Genomic DNA, 23,175 nt, shown 5'->3' with positions numbered 1-23,175 from the left:
CAATTTTAGTTTACTTGGCAACATATTAATAACAAAAATGGTATGACACGAAGCGTACAAATTACTTAAATTACTTCCTTGTGTCATCAGCTATCCAACAAGGTACGAATGTTGCTAACATTCACATGTGTGCAAGAAATAATGCTTCATTCATCTTCATGTGAATGGAATCTATGAACAATACCTCTTGCTCAAAGGGGGCTCCTCCGTTACGAATGCCGGCACGCAGGTTTTTACGGACATTTGTTGTCTTAACTCGTGATGTGATTGTGTCCTTTATATGTTACGTACACTTCGCAACATCTTATTTGACCGCCCCGAAAGAATTCTAAGTCCCGAAATCGTAAACTTAGCAACATTGCACTTCAGCTCCAGGTGAGAGTAGCCAACTTTGAGTAAGACCTTCCACTAGACGAAAAACGCTGCGGTGATAGGTTTTCAATTTAACACTTTCCATGAACTTAGAAACTATAAACCGCTATTATAATACACAATCAAACAGATATAATAAATTGGAAAAAGAACCTTGTATGATATTTACCATTCTGCTTGCTCGACTTGAAATTTGGGGGGTTTGAAACACTGAATAGAGTTTTTCTCCACCTGGAGGAAATTGCCATCAAGTTTGTGCAGAAAGAAGCAAATTTGTGAGGAGTTTATGCGACATTTTATTTACAATACCTTGCATAATATCAACAGTTCTCAAAAACATATATTTTGCACGACTTGTCGAGAAAATGTGCTTGAAACACAGGAAGGTGGGAGTCTTCATAAACGTCAACATGTTTTTAAAGGTATAACGTCATTAAGTTAACGTAGAGCAGTTGGTTAGGCGCTGCTATCGTTATTTTTCATCAAGCGTGAAAGGTCGCGGGTTCAAATCCCACCCTCTCCTCTTTCTTTTTTTGTTTGCTGAACAGATACAGTTATTAGAATATTTAAAAAATGAATCCGATGCACACTTGATAGGCGTCCCTTCTGCGCATATTTCCCCTTAGAAGTTGGAGATTTCCAGGATTTAAAGTTAAAACTTTTCTTTTTTTAGTTATTGTTCATATGTTGTGTTAACACACACATCATGATTAATTCACAAATCACATATATGTATTCAGGATGCAAAATGTAATGTTATTTAAGTTATGTATTGTTTGTTCTTCACTGACAACTAAAATATTGATTATTTGATTTCGATATACTAAAAAAAGATATACAATTATGTTAAGTAGTGATGTAGTGCAGTACTGTAACGGAGAGCGATTAATGAGTTCAAATTGCTAAGATTGGTAATTTTATGTCCGTTCCTTCGTAATGACTGTTGTCAATACTAATTAACATAAATAAATTGTTATTGCGACGAAGGCCGATTCGATAAGAAACTACTAATAAGTATTTATATAGTGAGTGACAAACAAAAAATTCAAAACCTCATAATGATCGTTAATTCCTCACTACTTTGTATCTAAAATGTTTGTCTTCTTTGTACAGAAAGTACGAGTATCAGATATAACAAACTTTCCCCACTAACTTTGCAATATTCGAAACCACCATTACAGACTTAGCTCTATGTAACTTGATTCTGCGCATTCCACGTGGCATGTGACTTCCTCCTATCATCGAAATAACTTTCTCTTACTATTTCCTTTCACCTCGTGAAATGCAGAGACCAATGCTAACTTCTTAGCACGGTGGATAAACTTTACACCCAACGATATACTCCTGAAAAATATCCTGCCTAGGTGGAGAATCGAACATAAGACCTCCCTCGTAAGAATCAAGCACGTTACCTCTTCTCCAGGTAGCTCATGTTAAAATTTGCTACCAGTTTAAAGAAACAAATTCACACATAATGTCATATCTATAATTTCCTCATGGCAATTTTCATGAGGAAACTAATTCAGATAAAATCGAGAAACGCTGAAAGGGAAAAATGATGAACATATCTATTTTCGTTTTGTCAAATTTTGTAAATTGTGTAAAAATTCCGTGTTTTGAGAAGTATTTTGTTGTTTGTTTAAAGTAGGAACAGGAGAGCGAAAATGAATCATTTGAACCAGACCCCGTTTGACAAACTTCAGCTTTTTTCCAAAGACTGTATGAAAAGAGAGAGGAACGTATGAAATATAAAATATCTGTGAAATTAAAACAATGGAAACCTTGAAAGATAATACTAACGAACTTAAAACTATGAAAAACATTTTCGTGGTAGAAAACTCCAAGTCATTTTCGAAATATGAACTTGATGTTTTTCTATATTATGAAGTGGAGATATGGGACGATACGATCCCTCAGCAAGAAAATTTTAAGTAAGCTACCTCCAACATTTTCAATGGTCATAATTACTAATTAGGGTCCGGAAGTTGATGAAAAATCAACTTATTTTCTGGCCCTTAAAAACAATGCTAAACCTGATATCATGTCAGTTTCTCTTCAGTTAGAGCCGGAAAACACTTTCTATTTTACATTTTTTTTTTTTTTTTTTTTGCATTTTTCGGCCTTTTTTGGCTTTTAGTTTAATTGTCAGTATTCTTAACAGTTTTTGTTGCATTTTTTACTTATTTTTTGAGGTTTATTTTTCTCCTCGCCTGTTGTTTCGTGCACATTTTAAATGCATTTACTAGTAAAACTTACATATTTAGATTTCTTGACATGGTCCTTTCAGCAAATTCACCATGAATCGAAAATACGGTCAACGGAAAAGCATAATATTATTCTTAACTGAAATGTTTGGCAATGGATTAAAATACTTTGTGTGAAAATCTACTTTGAGGTCCTTTTTCTGGACACTATTATCGCTTTAATCTGTACTTTTAAAGTAAAATTAGTCACAATATTAAATGCAATTACACTCCGATATACAGGAAACAGAACTGTATTTTCAGATGCTGGCCGACTACAGTATCATAGAAGACCCACTCTGAAAGGAGATGAATTGGTTGATTTGGTGTTTTAAGTCAACTTTATGCATAGTACGGCTAATCGGGACTGGACCTACAGTTTAAAGTGGGAGATCCGAACCGAGTGCATAAAATAACGTGAACCGTGTGGTGTAGGGGGGTCGTTTGCTTATGGAATGGAAGGTAATGGGTTCAAACCTACTTCTTTGCAAAATCTTCTTCGGGAAGTAAACGGCTTTGGACGAGAATGCTTATCTACGTTTCTTGGATATTTCCGTTGATATTTATGCGATTTATGTGCAGCATTTCCGGATGGAGAAAGTTGACATGTAAGTTCTTAATATGCGTTAACTTATAACAGCTGAATGAAAGGAAAAGTATTTCCTAAAATCCTGCCAATCACTGAAACATTAATAACATTAGTAGAAGCATTACTTGAGGCATGCCCAGTGGCGACGATTATGGAGTGTGGAGGCGCAGATGCCCCAACACTATGCTAAACATTATCTACCAAGGGAAAGAAACTGTCCTTGCCCTCCCCCTCCCCCACCTTGCCCCATCAGTTTTGAAACCCAATCGCCGCCACTGAGCATGCATCGTATAAATATTTACAGTAATATCATATAATATTATATTACGTTATTAGAACACTTCGTACTCGGTAAATAAAAAGGAAAAAATAATAAGGAAAGGGTGGGATTTGAACCTACGGTGTTTCGATCTTGACGAAAACAGTAAAAAACAAAAGTGCCGTCATCTAACCAACTACTCCAGAAGACTGCTAACAGAAAGATCAGTTAAACACGTTAATCTAAATTGAAGCAACATTGTGCCGGAGTTTCGAACCATTTTTCGCCAAGAACCAAGGAAAAGACACACTTTGCAGAATCGTTTGGTGTTCTGCAAGGTATCTTTACTAAACATTTCGCATAAAATCATAAATTTGCCTTCTTGCATTCAAATGTGACCGCAATTCTTTCCAGGTGGATGAGAACCTGTTCAGTGTTTCACAATGCACATACATTTTCCTATTTTCAAATTCAGAACGAAGAATCTTGAAATATTTTCAACATTCGTATTTCTACTTAACATTTTTTTTGTCTACTGATATATTTTATTACTGCTTTAGGGTATCTTTACTTTATGGAATGTGAAAGAATGAAAAAAAATCACGAGCGTTTTCATTCATGAAGAAGAAATGTTGCAAAGTTGGCTACTCTTAGTTGGCTCTGAAGCGCTATGCTGCCAAATTTACGAATTCCGGACTTTGAAATTTTTCAGAGCGGTCAAATAAGATGTTGCGAAGTGTACATGCGATTGTTCTTTGCGGCAAACATTTTTCCAACCAACCACTTATTCGTTAGTTATCAGAAAACTCTGAAATATGTGCCCTACAATGAGCTATTTTTTCTCAATTCGTATTTTTATGTGGAAAATTGTCATTTAAAAGAAAAACAATAGAAATTAGATTATCTGGAAAACTACTAATTTTCGGACGGGGTATCATATGGTCAAATTTATTGCAAATTGCCTCTACTTTGACCCCTTTCAAGGAATACATCTAATTACAGGTCACTCTGTATAGTGTGCTTCTTTTCTGGTGGTAGTCAACGGCAAAGATAATGGTAGGCAAATTGTCCACTATTTTCATTACTTTTTTTCTACATTCTGTGTTGCTTTAAGAAATTAAACTAAGTTGGTTCGAAGCAGGCATTTTTCTCTGCTTGTTGAAGTCATTATTTCAATTCATTGTCATCACATTGTGTAATTGAAACCGAATGAAAATTGTGGACAATTCGCCTACTGTTTCTTTCGTCGTTGTGCGTATACACTACGTTATGTCGTTCCATGCAGTTATTTTATCATGAGAAATTAGTAGTTTTTTGTTAAAACAGACCTCAAATATTCATAAAAGTGTAAGATATGTATAATCATACCATAATGATTTTAGTAGTACTTATGATTAACTTTGCATCAATTTTTATCACAATAGCAAAACGACTTGTGTAATGTATCTCATCCTCCACCTCAGAGTAAAATCACAATTCAATTTTCGAAATTCTATGGAGTACCTTTTTTTTAACAATACATTTTCAAGCTTAAAACCAAAATATATATCGCGAACAAAAAATACACCATTACAAGGAATTTAATAAAGAGGTATATGTTTACATTGCTTTGAATTGTCACAACTTTGCCTACCATCTTCTTTGTGTCTAATGGTTTAAGAACATCGAGAAACTGATAGATGTTCGTGGATACATCACTGAATTATAGACAACGCTAATAATTAATAGTAGGATGAGTCTGCATCAAATAGCAATGCTTTGGTGGATCCTAAGAGTAACACTTTCTACGCTGCCTTGTACTAAATCTTATGAAGTTATGAAAGTTTGCAATGAAACTAATGTGTACAAAGTATCAATTTCTTTGAAAGAACTAACTGAATTAGTCTTAAGGAACATTCATGTCCATGAAGCCACATTACAATTAGCTATGTAATGAAACTGACAATTAACATGTAATGCTGGAACTTTATTTTCATCTACTTCCAGATTGTACGTACATATATATAAACACACATTTTAATATTCAAAAACAAATTGTATTGAAAAATTACCACTGGGATAAAAAAATTCGTAATATTTTATTCTGGAGGAAAGGAGATGCTTATAATATATTCAAGATACTTTCTTTACTGTGATAATTCAAATATATGTTTAATGAATTAAAATATAATTCCTTTCGTAAAACTACCATTAAAGCATGTATGTAATAGCTGTAAACTAATTTGTGAAGTTTCTTTTTAGGTTCGTAATATTTATAAAAAACATTTTTATAAAATTTGATAAATGTAAGTATCTTATTTAAATTAAGCTCAAACTAACAATCATAAAATTCGTTCCCTTCTCTATGCAAGTTCATTAAAGGAATATCTTGTGCACAGAATTTTGGCTTACATAACCTCGGCATTGTGGACACATAGGAGGGAGGCCTTTTAGCAACACAGAATCGATGCACGGTTTACAGAAAATATGCCCGCATGATGTAGACATAATTTCAGTTTTGTTACTTTTCATGTCTGCCAAAGAATCCAAACATATAGGACATTCGATAACATATGAAAACACTTCTTTAGCATTAGAATTTGCAAGATCCTTACTGCTATCATCTTGTAAAGTGGAAATACACGGCAAAGACCTTTCTGTCGAAAACGCCTGCCATGTTGCACAGTGATCAGGTGATGTATCACTGGATGCACTCTGCATCACTGCTGAAGTAACAGTGGATGATGGTTTAGAGAGCCTTGAAGTTTTTGTCTCTTCAGCAGAGGATCTTGTGAAACTAGATGCAGGAACTCTTTCTGTTGTGTTTGAAGGAGAGTTCTTATTCGTTAGAACTCTTCTGGCGTGAGTTGCAGCCTTCTCGGTCTTGGAGGCTGCACCTGCAGCAGTAGTTTTTGGTGATTTCTTCGCCTTGGAAGCTGCACCTGCAGCAATAGTTTTTGGTGATTTCTTCGCCTTGGAAGTTGCACCTGCAGCAATAGTTTTTGGTGATTTCTTCGCCTTGAAAGTTGCACTTTCAGCAGTCGTTGTTTGTGATTTTTTCGCCTTGGAAGCTGCACCTGCAGCGGCAGTTCGTTTCCTTGCTTTGGAGGCTACAGTAGCAACCGGCTTGCTGACCTTCGAAGAGTTTCCCTTTGTTACCAAACCTAAAGTTTCACCACTTGTTGCACTGGAAGATACTGGTGTCATTTGGCTTCTTGTTACTGGACGATTACTACTGGTACGAGGCAGATGAGCAGGAAGTACACAAACATTTTCAAAGAAGCTTTCAGAACTTTCTTGTACACTTCTATTTTGTAGAGAGACTGAGAGTCTTGTGTTATATCTCCGTTCTCCAGCAACAAGAGATGAATTTAACTCTGACACTGATGTTCTCATAGGTGCCTCATTCGTTCCTGCAAAGAAATCAATATGTTCAATATTTTGTTAGTTGACATGAGAGGTCTAGTTTTGGCTTAGCGCTGTATATTTCTGTGAAAATACCTTTCTAGTTGGTTTTTTTTTTGTAATTTTGTACCTTTCATACTAATATGTTCAAAGTGCGAAATAATTGTAGGACATTCAGGGATTTTCCCCTAATAAACTGAAGTATCCTTGTCAAGAGGTAAATTTTGACCATTGGCAAATGATCTTATTTTCCAATACCAGAATCTTATTTTGAACACAAAATTTTTCCATTCGATTTTAAAGTATAAACTTGTTCCTGAAGGTATTGTTTGGATTTTCAAATATCAGTTCATATCATTCTTTGACAAGACATCTGTATAACATGTGACTACTAGTATATACCGGGCGTGTTATTAAGAAGTATAATATTAATTGTTCTTTATGCTTAGCTATCGAAAAACAGTGCATAATTTAATTGATGAATTTCCTAAAATCAATGCAAAACTTTTTACCTGATCTGTCTCGCATAAAATCCTAGATATATTTGTGCGTGTATGAAGGCTAACTAGTAACAATTAATGCTTAGAGAACAGTCAAAATTTGTTCTATAACGAGAATACAAATGTAAGTATTTCAAAATGATTGGCAATGGATGGACAGCTTAAATTTAATGGAAACAACTGTAACAGTGAAAGCATGTAAACAAAAAAAATTGTTGTGATTTTTTTCAAAAAGAAAGGTTGGAAAAGAGGAAAAGGTATGGAGAGGAAGGAGGGGAAAAGATGAAAGGAGAGGGGAGGAAGGAGTAGATATGGAACACACAAAGACTACCATTATGTGCCGACTAAGTGATAATCGCACACGCTGCCCACTTCCATAGGCGCCGACTCCATGGGGCTTGGGGGGGCTCGATCCCCCCAATGTTATAGATGTGGGGGCAGAGCCCCCAAATAATTTTGCTTAAGAGAATCTAATGTATTATTTTGCTTCTCTTGTAAAGTTTACTCTGAATTGTGCCACATGAACTTAACTTTAAATAAACATTTGAAATGTTCTAGACCATCAACTTTGGGGGGCTGAGACCGCTAAACCATGAACTTTGGGGGGAGACTATGACAAGAGACAGCAAAACACGTGACTTATTACTATATACTAAGTATATAATTATGAGTATTGTTACCATTTTTACTATAGAGAGTTTCAAAATAAGATGTGCATGAACTAGGGTAGTGGATGGGACGTTCGGGCTACAAATTGCTATCACATGATATTCAGAACGAGATCATTGATATATTAGGGAGATCTGTTTTGCTAGTAGCAGATATTAAAAGTCGGGAATGTTTTGCTATTATGGTTGACGAAACTTGTGATATATCCATCCGTGAACAATTGACATTTTGATTTCGAACAGTAAATGAAAATTTTAATATTTTTGAGGAATTCATGGGCTTTCACGAGATTCCGAACACTGAGGCCAAAACATTAAAAAGGGAGGGAGTGAGTCATTCATTAATTTATTTCAGTGATCAGAGCCCCCCAAAATTTTGACAAGTCGGCGCCCCTGCCCACTTCCTTAAATGCCTCGATGAGGGACAGAGTTACCTGCAACCATATCTGACATAAAACAGTAACACCAAGGCTGCGTTTCGCTTTTTGCAAGTAATTTTAATAAGTTAAGACTCAAAGAGTTATAACAAGTTGGTTGAATTACACAGGAGACACGATTTGAAGCCTAAAACAGCGTATGTTGCGAAATGCGAAACTACGCCTCTCCCTTCTTACAACAAAGCAACATCCCCTCGGAAAATCTTAGTGGCGGTGAAGGAACCAGAAGGTTTTGGCAATTCTTCTATACTGTGCCATTGTAAAAATTTCATTGTGCACTGGTTAAAGTAGGAAGGAAAGCGATATATCTTTTCGGGCTTCCAATTCTTATCTCGCTTATTTATATTTTTCTTGTTTTACACAGATTATCTGTTTCTTTGGTTAATGGCGACGACGATGAACGGCGATTAGCTGACAGTTATGAAAGCTCAATCGCATATCCAGACCAGAAAAACAAACCAGGAATTCTCTGCGGGAAGATTGTGAGTAAAGTCCGCGCGTTCATTATATCCCCAGCAGTTAACAAAGGGAGCGGTACTCTTTGTTAAAAGAAACACCTAAGCGGGCGGTTTTCTTTTGAAGTAAAAACCAACAAACTGGAGTAGGAAAGCGATGTTGCCAAATTGAAGAAGAGATAATGAGGAAAAGCAGAAGGAAATGGTAAAGAAAAAAGAAAGAGAAACAAAATTAAAGAATATGGAAAGAGAAAAGAAATACAGATAAAGATTAGAAAGGAAGTGTTTAATGGTATTATCGAAGGGGGGAGAGAAATATCCAACTCTTGCATATTAGGCCTTAATTGACACGAGGGTTCCGGGAGGATTCTGAATTAAACGTGGGGGGGGGGGGGCAGTATTCAACTCTAGATCTTACATTATGGCTGGTATTTTAGTTAGAGGGGGATTGAACATTAAATTGAGGGGGTATCCAATTCTTGTGTATTACTATTGTCTTAATGTTGCGGAAATTCTGGTGTGGAGACAGATTTTTTTCGAGGAGGCAATGCTGTCTAAAATTAGCATGGAAATTTTGGTGGTAGGATTGAGTATTAAATTTAAAGGAGGAAATAGGAAGCTCTTGATAAAGTGTTAAATCTTAGATTGTCGAAAGAATATAAACTATTACACATTCATCCAAACTATTTTCGAGAGATTATGATGAACGATTTTAGGGGTGGTCTCGAGTGATTGGCACCCCTGTTTAGGGAGGAGGGGCAGATCAAGTATAGTGTTCTGTAAAGCTAAGGAAAAAGTTACTTTCGGTAGACACGCTGTCGTAATTAAATACTTTGTGGGGATTACGATGTGGTTTGAGGGTGCGAATGATATTTTGGGGGGGCACATGATATGATTTGGGAGACGCATGGCATGATTTGGGGGGGCCATTGGCTTTGGGAGGATGGGCACCTCTGCTCTCCATGAAGGAAATAATATCCTGCAGTTTTGTCTTCATACTTGGGATTTTCACTAGCAGCTGTGAGTGATAACTTGCATTGTGCAAAGTCTAAGAAATAAACAAAAAGGACAAAACTATAACAAAGCAACAAAACAGCACCATAACAAAGAAATAACACAACACAACCAGGCCCGTAGCTAGAATTGATCTCTAGGGGGGGCTCACGGGTTATCAGGGGCGGGCTTTGTAAACCAAGTCTATTTTTCAAAAGGTTAAAAGTATTAAATGAAGATGTGTGAATGTGTGTGTGTGTGTGTGGTGGGGGGTGTCATTAACTTATATAAAATTTATAAATATCCTACAGATACTACATTTTTCAACATCTTTTAAACCATCTCTTGGGAGTGTTAATTGATTGAAACTGATATCATTCCTTACAATAGAGGTTCCCAAACTTTTTCGTTTCACGGCGCCCCTAGTGTTTCAAGATTTTTCCACGGCGCCCTAGTCAGAATGTAAGCCTATCTAGCACTTGCAACGCCCAATTAGTGTGGTTAGGTAGCCACTGAACGCGCTTTGCAACGAGGCGGTTACTTGTTTATATAACACTCAAACTGTGTTTCTCTGTTTTGCATTTCACCACATCAGGGGCGGCGCCAGGAAGGTGCGAAGGGGTGTTTGCGCACCCCTTTTTCAAAACCTATTTTCAACCTAATGAAATGTTATATTACGTTATGATGTTAAAAACACTGTCGTCACTTTGAGCGTAGAATGTTAAGTATACAGATATATTGTATTCAACAGGCAATCCATTGGTACTGAAACAGAAATCGCATTAACCTTCCTGCAGTGACGGCGATCTTTAAAAATATGAGCGGCTGTTGTCTTTTCTTTCGTCACTATGGCGCGTCACTTGAGGATGTCACCAATCGAATATAGGCTTGTGAGGCCTCTACGGTGTGAAATGTTACTGTGATTGGTTCGTTCTCGTGCGAAATGTCTGATGTCATTTCGATATGAGGGCCTCTCCGATGGCGCAGTGGTAGCGTCGTCGCCTTTTAATCAAGGGGTCCCGGGTTAGATGCCCGGTGGAGGCACACAGTGGCTCGGATCCCATTTTAAACTGTAGGTCCAGTCCCGATTAGCCTTACTGTGCATAAAGTGGACTTAAACACCAACTGAATCAATCATTTTGATATGAAATCCCCCTTTTATTGTTAGCACGATTGTATTTTTATAGATACAGAAAACAATTCGTATTTCTGTTTTATAATCTGCATTTAGCCTACATGAGAAATTTTCAAATGAGTGTACAATCAATATGCTAGTGTAACAATTTTTATAGAACTTCTAGCAGTACAGAGCAAGAATATAAATATATAAATGGAAGAAAGGAGGGAGAAGGTTGTATATAGTGTTGTACATGATGAATCAAAGCTGAGTTAACCTAAAAGTTAGAAATAGGACAACAATCTGTTTTCTGTTATCGCTAGATCTAGGATTACCAATAAAAATGTTGATTTACCTAATGCAAAACTCACCCATTTCTTCACAATTTTTATAAATATTGTGTCATGCATGTCATTGCTGAGTAATGAAAAGTTAAACATGGCCGGGAGGAAGTCGTGGCTGATCGAGAGTTGCGTTTGGGGTGATGCAAGAGAAAGAGAGAGAGAGAGAAAGAGAGAGAGAGAGAGAGAGAGAGAGAGAGAGAGAAAGAGAGAGAGAAAGAGAGAGAAAGAGAGAGAAAGAGAGAGAAAGAGAGAGAGAAAGAGAGAGAGAAAGAGAGAGAGAAAGAGAGAGAGAAAGAGAAAGAGAGAGAAAGAGAAAGAGAGAAAGAGAAAGAGAGAAAGAGAAAGAGAGAAAGAGAGAAAGAGAGAGAGAAAGAGGCGTTCTGCAAGTGAGGAGGTACCAGGACTGGAGAGAGAGAGAGAGAGAGAGAGAGAGAGAGAGAGAGAGAGAGAGAGCGTTAGGTAAGTGAGAGGGGTCTACTCCTTGTCCACGTTCGGGTATGGGTGTCATAATAAATATTGGTAAGAATTAAAGCGAGTGTATGTACTGCCAGTAAGGCAGTTCAACAATACACAAAGTAACAAAAGTAAATATGAAAATGTGAAGTTAGGCAGAATTAATTTCAGCCACCATGTTACATAAATTAAGGAGGTGAATGAACTGTTCTTTGAATCAAGTAATTTTTTCATTGGTTTGGTAGAATATTGGTATCGGCACTACAGTGCACCGGGAGAAATATAACGATCCACTACTACTAAAATATTTTCTTCTCCCTTGAGCCTAGGAGAATAAATTTATCTGTTGAACCACTACCGATTAGTGTGCAACAACATACTTGTTCAAAGCAGCACTTACTTTTCTCACTAAGGAAACTTACCGTTGCCCTCGCGTAGATTCCCTGGGGATTTTGCTTCTTCCTCAGCCATTGAGTTCAGTTGGTCCTGTGAAGAAAGTACTGAATTAGAATGTAGCCTCCTTTTCATATGAAACAAAATGAAACAAACATTTAAAAGGAAACATTATATATTAGGGGAGACTGGAACACATTGAACATCTGGAATTTTCCAGCAAAGCTTTGTGGAGTATTAGGGCCATTCATCAGTTCCTAAACATTCCGGGTGAGAACGTTTAACTTCTGGAAAAGTAACTATTCTCGTCAAAATTTAAGAAAAGAACCACGTCGATAGTCAAGAGGTGAGTTTGATTTATAGGATATTATTGATTGTTTACGTGCTATTAATGTGAAACATATATCTATTAGCTTTTCCCTAGGATGCGTGGATTTGTCTAATAGCCTTGTAGGGGCATATTTGAATTGTGATCAAAGTTCCTCATAAGTTTATCATAAAAATATTAACTAAAGCATTTCACGCAATTTTAAATGATGAACGGTCTACGTATTTCTGATGACAGGAGCTTTGTTTACAACATTTCTTGAGCATGATAAGATTTAGTAAAGAGAACAACTATTTTACTAATGGAAAGCCAAGAGAGCCATTGTACTCTTGATGCAGTTCTTTTTACGAAAGGAAATTGAATAATTCTAGTAACATTTCCTCCTTCATTGAACGCATCGACTCCAGCCACTAGATTCTGGCCCGATGGTCTCTACAGGCAATCCTGGAAAACACATCACTATTCACGACCTGGCATTTTAAAGGAACAGCAGATTTAACTTCGTTTACGACGAAGAATATTCCACTGGCATTTGCAAAGCCACAGATATGGATATTCTCTAATGATATCGAGCCATGATCTGTAACCAATACGAAAGCAAAGATTATGTGAAACATAATAGAAACAAAGGAACCTAAACCTTGTACTTAATGCAACATTTGGTTTCCAATAAGATTAATAAAAACAAGACATTGTTCAAAATCCACCCATATCTGTTCAAAAGTGAACCAATGCATGGGGTAGATTTGAACATTACAGATGTTTTGCTTAACGCATTTAACTTTCAAAACAACTGATTTTTTTGTGTGTAAAAATGTTTACATGTACTAGAAGACTGTTTTTGTTAATTTCTCTTAGTACTAAAACAATTTTGACTATAAAATAAAATAAAATTGGTAAAGCGTTCAAATGTGTCCCAGTCTCCCCTACACACACTAAATTTAGAACAGGAAGTGTAATATACAAAGATTATTTGTAAATAATATAATAACTCAATATGTTAAGAGCATAGGTGTAACTTGGTTAGGGCAAGGAAGCAGTTGCTCCCTAAAAAAATTAGGTTTATTAACATTTACAAGTTAAAGAGTACTTTTGGTAACCCCTTTGGAGCTGAGAACAAAGCGATAGAGTAATATTTGTGAAATGTAACAGTTAATTAGAAAAATATTCATGATTGCAACTTTTATGGCATGGAACTTTCCTATTATGCCCCCCCTCCCCTCTAGTTAAGCTACGAGATAGATTCTGCTCCCCAAAGTTAGGTCCCAAGGTACGCCCATGACTAAGAATTAAAATGCATGTGTTTTTGTTTGATTTTCTGTTCTTTAACAGACTATTTTGTATTACTGTCTTGTCCTTGTCAAACATTTTGCATTTCATTCTTCTTATTTTGTTAATTTGGTTCATTTCCTTTGTGACATTTGCTTACAAGAATGGGTAAAAGTCTCTACTTTGGAATTTTCTTTACACGCCACAATAAATACTGTTTGAAATAAATATGCACACTCACATGTACATTCACACACATTTAACACATTCTTAACAAGTACCATATACTTTTCTAAGGCGCTTTGCTGCATTTTTATTTCTGAAGCAGACGTTCTCTGCAGTTACCTTTACTGCAATATACAGATTCTCATTCCATGGTCCCTGAACTGTCAGCTTACTCCAGCCTCCAGTAATCGGTAATCCGATTAAAGCGATAAGAAGCCAGAGCTTCCAAGTTTGAATCCTTGTTTTTCTAATCACGATTTTACAAATTCATCCTCATCGTCACAATTAACCAAAGGTGTAGAAAGTTAACGTAAAATAACTAATAGAAACATCGATACTTACGAGAATTGATGTATTCCAAGAAGAAGTTTTCCAGCTCAAGTGCACCGAATTTTTAGAGAAATTCCCACGTAGATGGGGGCTGCGAGAGTGTCCTCCCCACACCACAATTTGCTATTTCCAAATTGCCAACCACCTAAAACGGAAGAGGGAATTGAGGTTAGAGTTAATATATCTTGTTTGTGAATATTTGCAACGAAAAATAAAATAGTTGTTAAAGGTAATTTGAGATTTCAAATTTCCAGTGACACATTGTAAATTTCCCATGGACCAGAAACTTTTGTCGCAGGACATTATTTTTCTAATAATTAAACGTTTCTATAGTTGAGACCCAAGATTTGTTGTGGAGGAGCAAGCACACTTGAGACAAAGTGGTCATTATAGTTTTTGTTGTGTGGCCTATTCCTAACAGCGTCAGAAAGTTTCTATATGCGCGAAAATATTAAAAAGGAGTAAAATGTGAGTAACATTTGCTTCAAGCAGGGGAGGTATCAGATTCGGTGCAAGGCCACCAAATTTCCTTCTCACTCCGCACGCAGAAATATCTTGCAGCTCTGGATGCAAAGATGCTATTACAATTACCATTTACATGGTTACCGTATTTCACCGCATAAGCGTCTCACCCTGATTTATTTCAGTCCAAAATTAGAATTACAACCTTTCATCGTTGAATAGTCGCATCGGCGTGTCTGATAACTAAACCAATGATAGCTTCACAGACACACAAGATTAACCCAGGACCCCTAGCGTCGCAAAGCGGTGATAGAACTTATGTTGCCTGCTTCTATTGAAATCAAATGGTGTAACGCCCACTGCAAGGAAACGCGCGGAAACTGGGAGTTTCCGTGTCAGAAGTCTGCAGGTTATCTAAAAGGTTATCGCTCACTGAGACGCCGGAAACTGGTCTGTTGCGTTCCGTTGCCATGTTTCTCCGCGTCTCAGGAGTTTTACAATTATGCGCATTAACAATGGGGACCAGGAAAATTATTCAGATTCCACGTAAAGTTTTTTATTTACTACGGTTTCGCTTTCATTTAACTTGTCTATAATGCAACATGAGTAAAGAATTTGCCATATATGGGGTGTGATGTGCTATCTGCGTGGGGGAAGGGAGTGCGTCATAGCATAGGCCAGTGATTCCCAAAGTGTGCGCCTGTGACTGGGGCGCTGTGACTGGCTTACAGGGGCGCCTCGAAATGTTCCAATATTTTCACTGAAATGACACTTATTCCAAATATGTGCTTATTTAGTACTTTTCACATATAACATGTTTTGAATTTGAAATATGTGTTTATTTTTTAACTTAAGGCAAGCACACTAACTGAGCGTTGCAAGCGTTAGATAGGCCTACATTCTGAAAATTTAGAAAAATCTTTTAACGCTAAGGGAGCCGTGAAATGAAAAAGTTTGGAACCCCTGGCATAGGCTACGGAGATGTTTGTTATGTTGGTAAAGGAGCGAAATTATGGTGCTAAAAACATAAAACCCAACAGCCTAACGTACTCACGTAAGCATATTGGAGCGGAAAAAAATTGTCCTGCACAAAAAACGCAGCAAATATTTGGAAAACATGTTCAGTGTGTGTATAAAATTCCATTCATGTATTAAACATGTTTCATGATTTCGGAATTACGCAATCGAAACTTGGGACATTTTGTTGCAGAGAAACAGCTCTAGTTCTGCGCTGAGTATTAGTAAAAATAGTTAGTTTTGAAGCCACAGGCATATGAATTTCTCGTTCATTGAAAATGGGGTTAAAAAACTAGTGATTTACGTAAATTTTGGAATTTCTGGAAAAGTTTCAGAATGAAAAAAAATTGTAAGAAGCCGAAAGACTGCCTCCAGCGATTACGAAGTTCGCGGTCACGTGAAGAGCGATGCTTGAAATCCTTAGTCAATCATCACGAAATGGATAGCAAACAATTACTGATTATATGAATATGTACGTAAAACTATTGAAATATATTATTTTAGGTAGTTTTGCACAGACAAACTAGCGGCTTGCTATTTGAAACCCCTTATCGCATGAAGAAGGTAGAGAATTGCCTTCTATGTCTAAACACAGTCCTATCGAAATGAAGGTTCTATTTTTCCCTTAAAAACTTATGAAGCAATTTTAAAAAATGCAATCTTTCTTGCGAGCCGCTTTGGCTCAGTCGGTAACGCGTCTCGACTACCATGCTCAAGGTCCCGGGTTCGATCCCCGGCCGGTTCAAATCCGGGAACTTTTCTAACGGCTCCGACGCCCACCCAGCGTCGAATGGCGTGGGTACCTGGGGGAAACCCTGGGGGTTAAAGGCGGTCAGGGGCGTGATTCTGATCACATATCCCCCACTCATGACCGGATCAAGAAAGTGTGGGGCGTTACCCCCCACACCCTATACGCCTTCATGGCGTGGTGCTAAGCACAGGGGAGCACTATCTTTTTTACAATCTTTCTTCAGAAGTTGATTTTTCAAGAACAGCTCATGTAACTATAGCTAATATGTTGTATTTAATAAGTATTATTTGATTTGTAGTTTTCTAGTCGCAATATACGTACTGTATATCTGTTATGCATTAATGAAGGTACCCGTTTGATCTCGGGAGAACTCCTCTCAATCCTTTAGTCATTTTTAACATTTGTACTTACCTATTGTGCATTGCGAAACATTGTTTAAGGTGGGATTTTGCTTTTCTCGCGGAAATAATTTCAAATTTTCACATTACGAGTATTTATTTTCTACCTTCTTTCGCTTCCGTAAGACCCAACATAGCGGGCACAGCTTGGCGCGTCGTGAATCATCAGTGGGTATGCAGTGTGTCCAACCTTCGTAACCGAAAAATACATGAATAGCCCCACAAACCATTGACGGATAGCTCCAGAAACCATTCACGGATAGCCCCACGAACCATTTCCGGCAAGGTTAGGTTCGGTTAGATTAGGCAAGCATAGTTAAAATTTTGTTCGTAAAACAATGATATACGGCTTTTTTTTTTTAATTAATCTTCACTTCTTGCAAAACAACTGCGTGGTTGGAAACACTGAGGTACTAATCATATTCCCCGGACAGATTTCTTCATTTTTACAGAAGAAACTACTTACGGTAATAATTTCTTGTAGCATTGTTTAACATTTGGAAGGTTTTTGTGTGTTATGTAACCGATTTCTTCAAATATAAAAGTTTGGGGCTCATTTGGGGGCAGGTGACTCCGGCCAATTTCTAACATGCCCTTAACAGGGACTCTCTAGATAAAGCCGGGGAGCAGGAGCGAAGCGGAGGCGGGGCCGCGTTAGCGGTTGGGGGCGGTAGGTCAATTACCCCAGGGGCGGAGCCCGGAATCTGTGGGAAAATTGGACTCAAAAATTTCAAACAAAAATATTTTTTTAGTTTAAATTTCCCACCGATTCCGGGACGAAAAACGTGAATACACCTTAAAGAATGTTCCGCGAAGCAGATAGGTAAGTACAAATGTCAAAAATTGACAAAACGAAAAAGTTGTGTGTCCGGGGAATATCAGATGTTTACAGATATATATTTATGATAAATTTGAAATGTCTTAGAATAACGTGACAACATGTTTGGCAGCACACTTTCCACTCTGGACGTTCACTTCAAGGATATTTATGCTAGGAGAACCAAACCTAACAGGTCTAACCTAACAACGTAGGTATTCCTCGTGCGTGAGTCAAATCATAGCTCATAAAATCGCTAATTATTCGCTTACAGAGCAACTCCGCGCGCTAAAAACAACGAGAAACGTTCATATGAATAACAATCTTTCCAACCCACTAAAAATTTTCAAGTTTCTCGCGGGGTTACGGAGGTTCGTCACCACCGGGTTGTGTTCGAAGCTGGTCAATTTTCGAAGTTTTCATTAGGAGTGCTAAATTTGGTGGCATCATTTGCACGTGGTTTATTCCCGCAATTTGAGTGTGCGTACAACAGTTTTTTTACGAATAAAGAACTGAAAGTACTCAGATAGTTTTGTACTTACGCGGGACATACTTTGGAATCCAATATTTCGGTAAAATGTGGTTTCCGCGCCATTAAACACATTTATATTGCATAAAGCATCGAAATCTATAGATGAAAAATAATCCACTTAAGGTCCCTACTTGACTACAGGGAATGAAAACTACGATACTCAAGAACTCAAATTCTCGCCCAAAGGAGTTTCATTTATTAATACTTGCCATCTGAGTGGGAAGCAAACCAATGTCTACGGTGAGTTTTAGTTCGAGTTAAATTACGAAGCCAACATTATTGCTTAGATCAGTGGTTTCCAACTTCAAAAGGTCCGAGGGCCAAAATTATATCCAGCATTTGATTGGCGGGCAGCATTATTTTTTTGGGGGGGGGATTAAAAATTACAAAAATTGTAAGTACTGAACTGAAAATGTAGTACTTTCGCAGGACCTAAATTTCTTAAATGAGGCAATAAATACAACGGATTCAGAAATCAAAATTGTATAATTACAATTTATTTCACAAAAACACAATACTTATGGATGAATTGAAAGAAATGAAAACACCATACAAATAAGAACCCTTCATAGTAAGTGTTCAATGTGAAAATTGAGGCAGATCTGCTTCTTTTATCAAAGTTGGAATATTCACTTCAATTTCTGTATTTGAAAGTCTCAGGTGAAGCAGTGAAGAATCTGCCAGTCTGCTTCTGTAGTAGTTCTTGACTAACTTCATTGAATAAAAAACACTTCTACACGTGTATGTGCTACCGAACATCGATGTCGTTCTTCGCCCAAAACTACGAAGGTTTGGAAAGCGTTCTTTTGAAAGATATTTGCAAAACTCTGGCCTAGTTTGAAGGAACACATCGCCTTGCAAATCGCACAATTCAAGTTGGAGAGAAGCTTCTTGTTCTTCGATGTTAACTCCAAGAGGATTGCTAAATAGCTGGATGCTGCTCATTTCGTATGGCTCATTTCGATATTTGCACAAACTTTAACAATCAGTCACGGTACAATCAGAGTTGTAACACTGGAAATCTCTTGGTACTTCGTGCATAGTAAAACATATCTATAGCGCCGCTCTGCAGTTTGTTTCTAAGGACAAAGAGTGAAGCCAGAGGTGAAGCCTTCGCGGAAGCGGACGAGTTCATTCCGCATAGCAAAGAGGTGGGAAGCGGGCGAGTTCATTCCACATAGCGAAGGGGTGGAATGCATGGTGTGAAGAGAAAGTTACGTCACTTTAGATTCTTCTTATGATGATTATTGACTGCAAAATCAATTCTACCTGTGATAATGTCTTTCTTCAGAGCTTGCGTTCCTTCAGTAGAAATAGAACGTATTTTAATAAAAATACATAAAATTAATGTATTTTGCAAACTGGCTTTGCGGGCCGCAAAAGGCATCGCGGGCCGCCATTTGGAAACCCCTGGCTTAGATCATTAGTAGGGCTCGGAAGTTGAGGAAAAATCCTTTTTTTTTCCTAGTGTCCGAAGACGAGGCCCAACATAATATATGTTCATTTTGGGTCATTGTAGGCCAGAAAAAGGTGGGTTTTATTTGTCCTTTTTTGCCTTTTTCGCCTTTTTCGGAGTTTTTTTTTTTTGCTTATGGGCCCTTTTTTAGCCTTTTTTAGGTCTGAACGGCTTTTTTTTAGAACTTCACCTTCTTTCGACTACGTTTTTATTGCCCATTCTCAATTCGAATCATCAGTTCACCTCTTAAAACATCCTTTCTGTAGTAAAGAAATAAATATGTAATCAAAGGGTGTGGTGAAAGTCTAAAATATCCGTTACATATACTCTTCAACCTTGTAATACAAACATCGAGATTTCCAGATAAATGGAAATTGTCCCAAATTTGTCCCATAACAAAAACATCAGATAAATCTCAAATTTGAAACTACAGACCAATTGCGATACTCTCTGTGCCATCTAAACTATTAGAACAGATTCTTTATAAACACTTTTTTGCTCACGTAAAACCAATTCTCTCCTCACACCAGCACGGATTCGTACCAAAGAGATCTGTCGTGACCAACCTCGTAGAAATTACAAACTTCATCTCCACTGAACTTGACAACAGAGGTCAGGTACAAGTTATATACACAGATTTCTGTAAAGCGTTCGACACTGTAAACCATGATATTCTCTTGAAGAAATTAGCATTTTATAACTTCTCTTCCCTCGTAGATTTAATGTGCTCTTATTTGAAACAGAAAACAATACGTAAATTAACAAGGTTGCTGCTCCCATGAATTTGTAGCTGGCTCAGACGTACCTCAAGGTTCTAATCTTGGTCCCTTGTTGTATTTAATATTAATTAACGACCTACCAAAACAGCTTAGAAATTCCGAAAAACTCTTATTCGCTGACGATTTAAAATTCTACAGGAGCATTCACAATGAAGATGATTCCATGAAATTACAGGAGTATATCGAAAATCTCAACGCATGGTGTAAAGCAAATAAAGTTAATCTAAATCATAAGAAATGCAGGGCCGTAACATTTACCCGATTGAAATCTCCAACGCACTATAACTACGAAATAGCACACAGACAGACAGGGCAAACTCAATAATAGATCTTAGTGTAGTGTTCCATGATAAATTATCGTTTCAGTTACATATCACAAGGACTTAATGACGTGCCTAGAAAACTGGGGTTCATTATGAGAACTGCAAAGAATTCAATGAAAATAAAGCGCTGTTATCATTATTTAACCTTAACCTATACGTTAGGCCCAAATTAGAGTACGCATCTATAGTGTGAAGTCCACAAACCAGTAAACAAACAGATCTCATTTAAAAAGTTCAAAATAAATTCACTCGCTATATAGTTTTTAGGATAGATGGTGCATATCCAAAGATGACACCTTATAACGAATTAAATTACACATTACCTCCCTTGCAAACAGAAGAACCATACATCAGCTCCTTTTACTTTTCAAACTTCTTAACGACAAATTGGATTCTTCCTCTGCTTTCAAAAATAGCTTTCTATGTCCCCCATCCAAAGTTGCGATCAAGAAACAACTCTATGCAATTTCCAGCACCCGTACAAAATCCGCAGAAATGGCTCCCCTGCGAAGAATGTGTAGCTTTCATAATGAATGGTTAGAGGGGGGCGTAAACTTGGACATATTTGTTAAAATGAGTATAAACGCTATTTAATGGACAACATTCTTAATTTTTTATTATTATTATTTTTATTATTATTACTTTACCTTTTTATGTGTATACATACATATATGAATGTAATTGTGTTAAGATTTGATTAATTTTTATCCATGGTAATGTATAAGGATGATATATATAACCTCTATATGTATTTTTTTATATCTGAAAATTTGTATAAATATTTATTATTTTTATGTGTATAAATACTCAAATTTAAGACATTTACTATGCATTGTACAAGGGCAGATGCCTGTTTTGCGCAGGATAATAAATAAATAAATAAATATATTTGAACCATCCCTGAAACTAGAGAAAATCATTTTTGGACGACTGAAGCAGGTACGGTACAAGGTCCTTAACCGTAACTTGTCTGGAAGGTCGCGCTGTAAGTGGCAACCTTCTCTTGTTTTGAAGCTTTCAGTTTTTTCGCACTGTGTGTTCCATACCACCAGAACTATTTTTTTATTCATTAAATATGTAATTAAAACTGAAGTTATTAATTAATTTGGATCACATTTATACATCTTTTTTTTGTTTCTAGCTCCTTTTTTTGACATTTTTAGGTCTTTTTATAGGTATTTTTTTTGGCAATTTATAAGTCTTCAACTTCTGAGCCCTAATCATTAGTTATCGATAAATTCACATTGACGGATTTTACCAACCACTGGAAGGATTCAACAATAAGTTAACGACATGGTCGCAGTAACATACACAAGGAAATTACGCAGCGAGATATTTTTTTTTTTTAATACATTAGTAAAACTTCATGTTTGGTAATATCCTTATAAACACAACGGAAAGGTATTTTCTGGAGTAATTGCATGCTACATTTTTTCAAGTACTTTAAAGATTCAATCTCGCCACCGAAGTTCTGGGTTCGAGTCCGGCCTGTACATGGGTATTTTTTTCACTAATCCGCATAGTCGCGATTGGTGGAAGTTTATGTAAAAATACAAATATAAAACAGAATTTTCATGTATCTATTTTATATTAATGACATTGGACAGTGGTAGCGGAATATCTAAAATGACCGACTGCTCTTATATTCTTTTATATTAATCAGCTGTCGCCAAGAACAATGTGGCAAATGCTACATCAGTAATTAAGTTCTTGCACTTCACTCTCGCTATATCAAATTCAAAGAGCAATATGTATTAACTGCATGTGAAAATCTTTCTTTGCATTGTTTACAACAAAGAACACAAAATATAAATCATATTTGTTAATAATTGTGGCATTTGCACTTACCCAGGAACAATATGCATGCGGCGCCCACTTCAACAGTTCGTAGAGACTATGTGTAACTTCCACAACCACCTGTAGGCTGGCGGAAGTGGCTCCCTCTATCTAGAAGTGGTGTCACGTGATGGACTCGAACGTTCTTTAAACAGCAGACGACTGTTTCCCCCAGAAGGCTACCCCATCCAGCATTCACTGGCTGTGTAGCTAGCATTGTTTCAACATGGCATGCATGAAATTATCTCCGATTAACATATCGAGATTTTATAAGTACATATTTTAAAAGATAAATACATTTAATTATTGAAACACAAAGTGAACTGCAAGAGTATTGAAGATGTAAAAATATTTTATTTTATGTAAGAATATTTGCACAGACGTCATTATACTGACTTTTACAGACTAACGAGGTTCTTGCATGTGGACATGCAGCCACGAATAT

The 23,175-nt window shown here is 36.9% G+C and overlaps 2 protein-coding genes across 5 annotated transcripts in view; one reads left to right on the top strand and one right to left on the bottom strand.

Moving 5' to 3' along the window:
• Positions 1–23,175, top strand: part of dop (microtubule-associated serine/threonine (MAST) protein kinase dop) — a 1,057,607-nt gene that overhangs the window by 360,650 nt on the left and 673,782 nt on the right. The gene's annotated exons all lie outside the window — the stretch shown is intronic.
• On the bottom strand, positions 5,428–22,828 carry LOC145980570 (uncharacterized). 3 transcript variants are annotated; one of them, XM_083113610.1, is made up of 5 exons: positions 22,743–22,828; positions 21,218–21,398; positions 14,372–14,504; positions 12,237–12,300; positions 5,429–6,855 (listed from the first exon to the last, which is right to left on the bottom strand). In XM_083113610.1, the coding sequence occupies exons 4-5, from the start codon at positions 12,283–12,285 to the stop codon at positions 5,819–5,821; spliced, it is 1,086 nt and encodes a 361-aa protein (XP_082969736.1). In that variant the 5' UTR covers positions 12,286–12,300; positions 14,372–14,504; positions 21,218–21,398; positions 22,743–22,828; the 3' UTR covers positions 5,429–5,818. The 3 variants fall into 3 exon arrangements, with proteins under 3 accessions (XP_082969742.1, XP_082969736.1, XP_082969731.1); XM_083113605.1 differs by lacking the exon at positions 21,218–21,398 and having other exon boundaries at positions 22,743–22,807; XM_083113616.1 differs by lacking the exons at positions 21,218–21,398; positions 22,743–22,828 and having other exon boundaries at positions 5,428–6,855; positions 14,372–14,466.

Source organism: Lepisma saccharinum, chromosome 2 (assembly GCF_977018435.1).
Source record: "Lepisma saccharinum chromosome 2, izLepSacc3.1, whole genome shotgun sequence".
NCBI classification, from domain to species: Eukaryota; Metazoa; Arthropoda; class Insecta; order Zygentoma; family Lepismatidae; genus Lepisma; species Lepisma saccharinum.
This window is presented reverse-complemented; position numbering and strand designations above follow the sequence as displayed.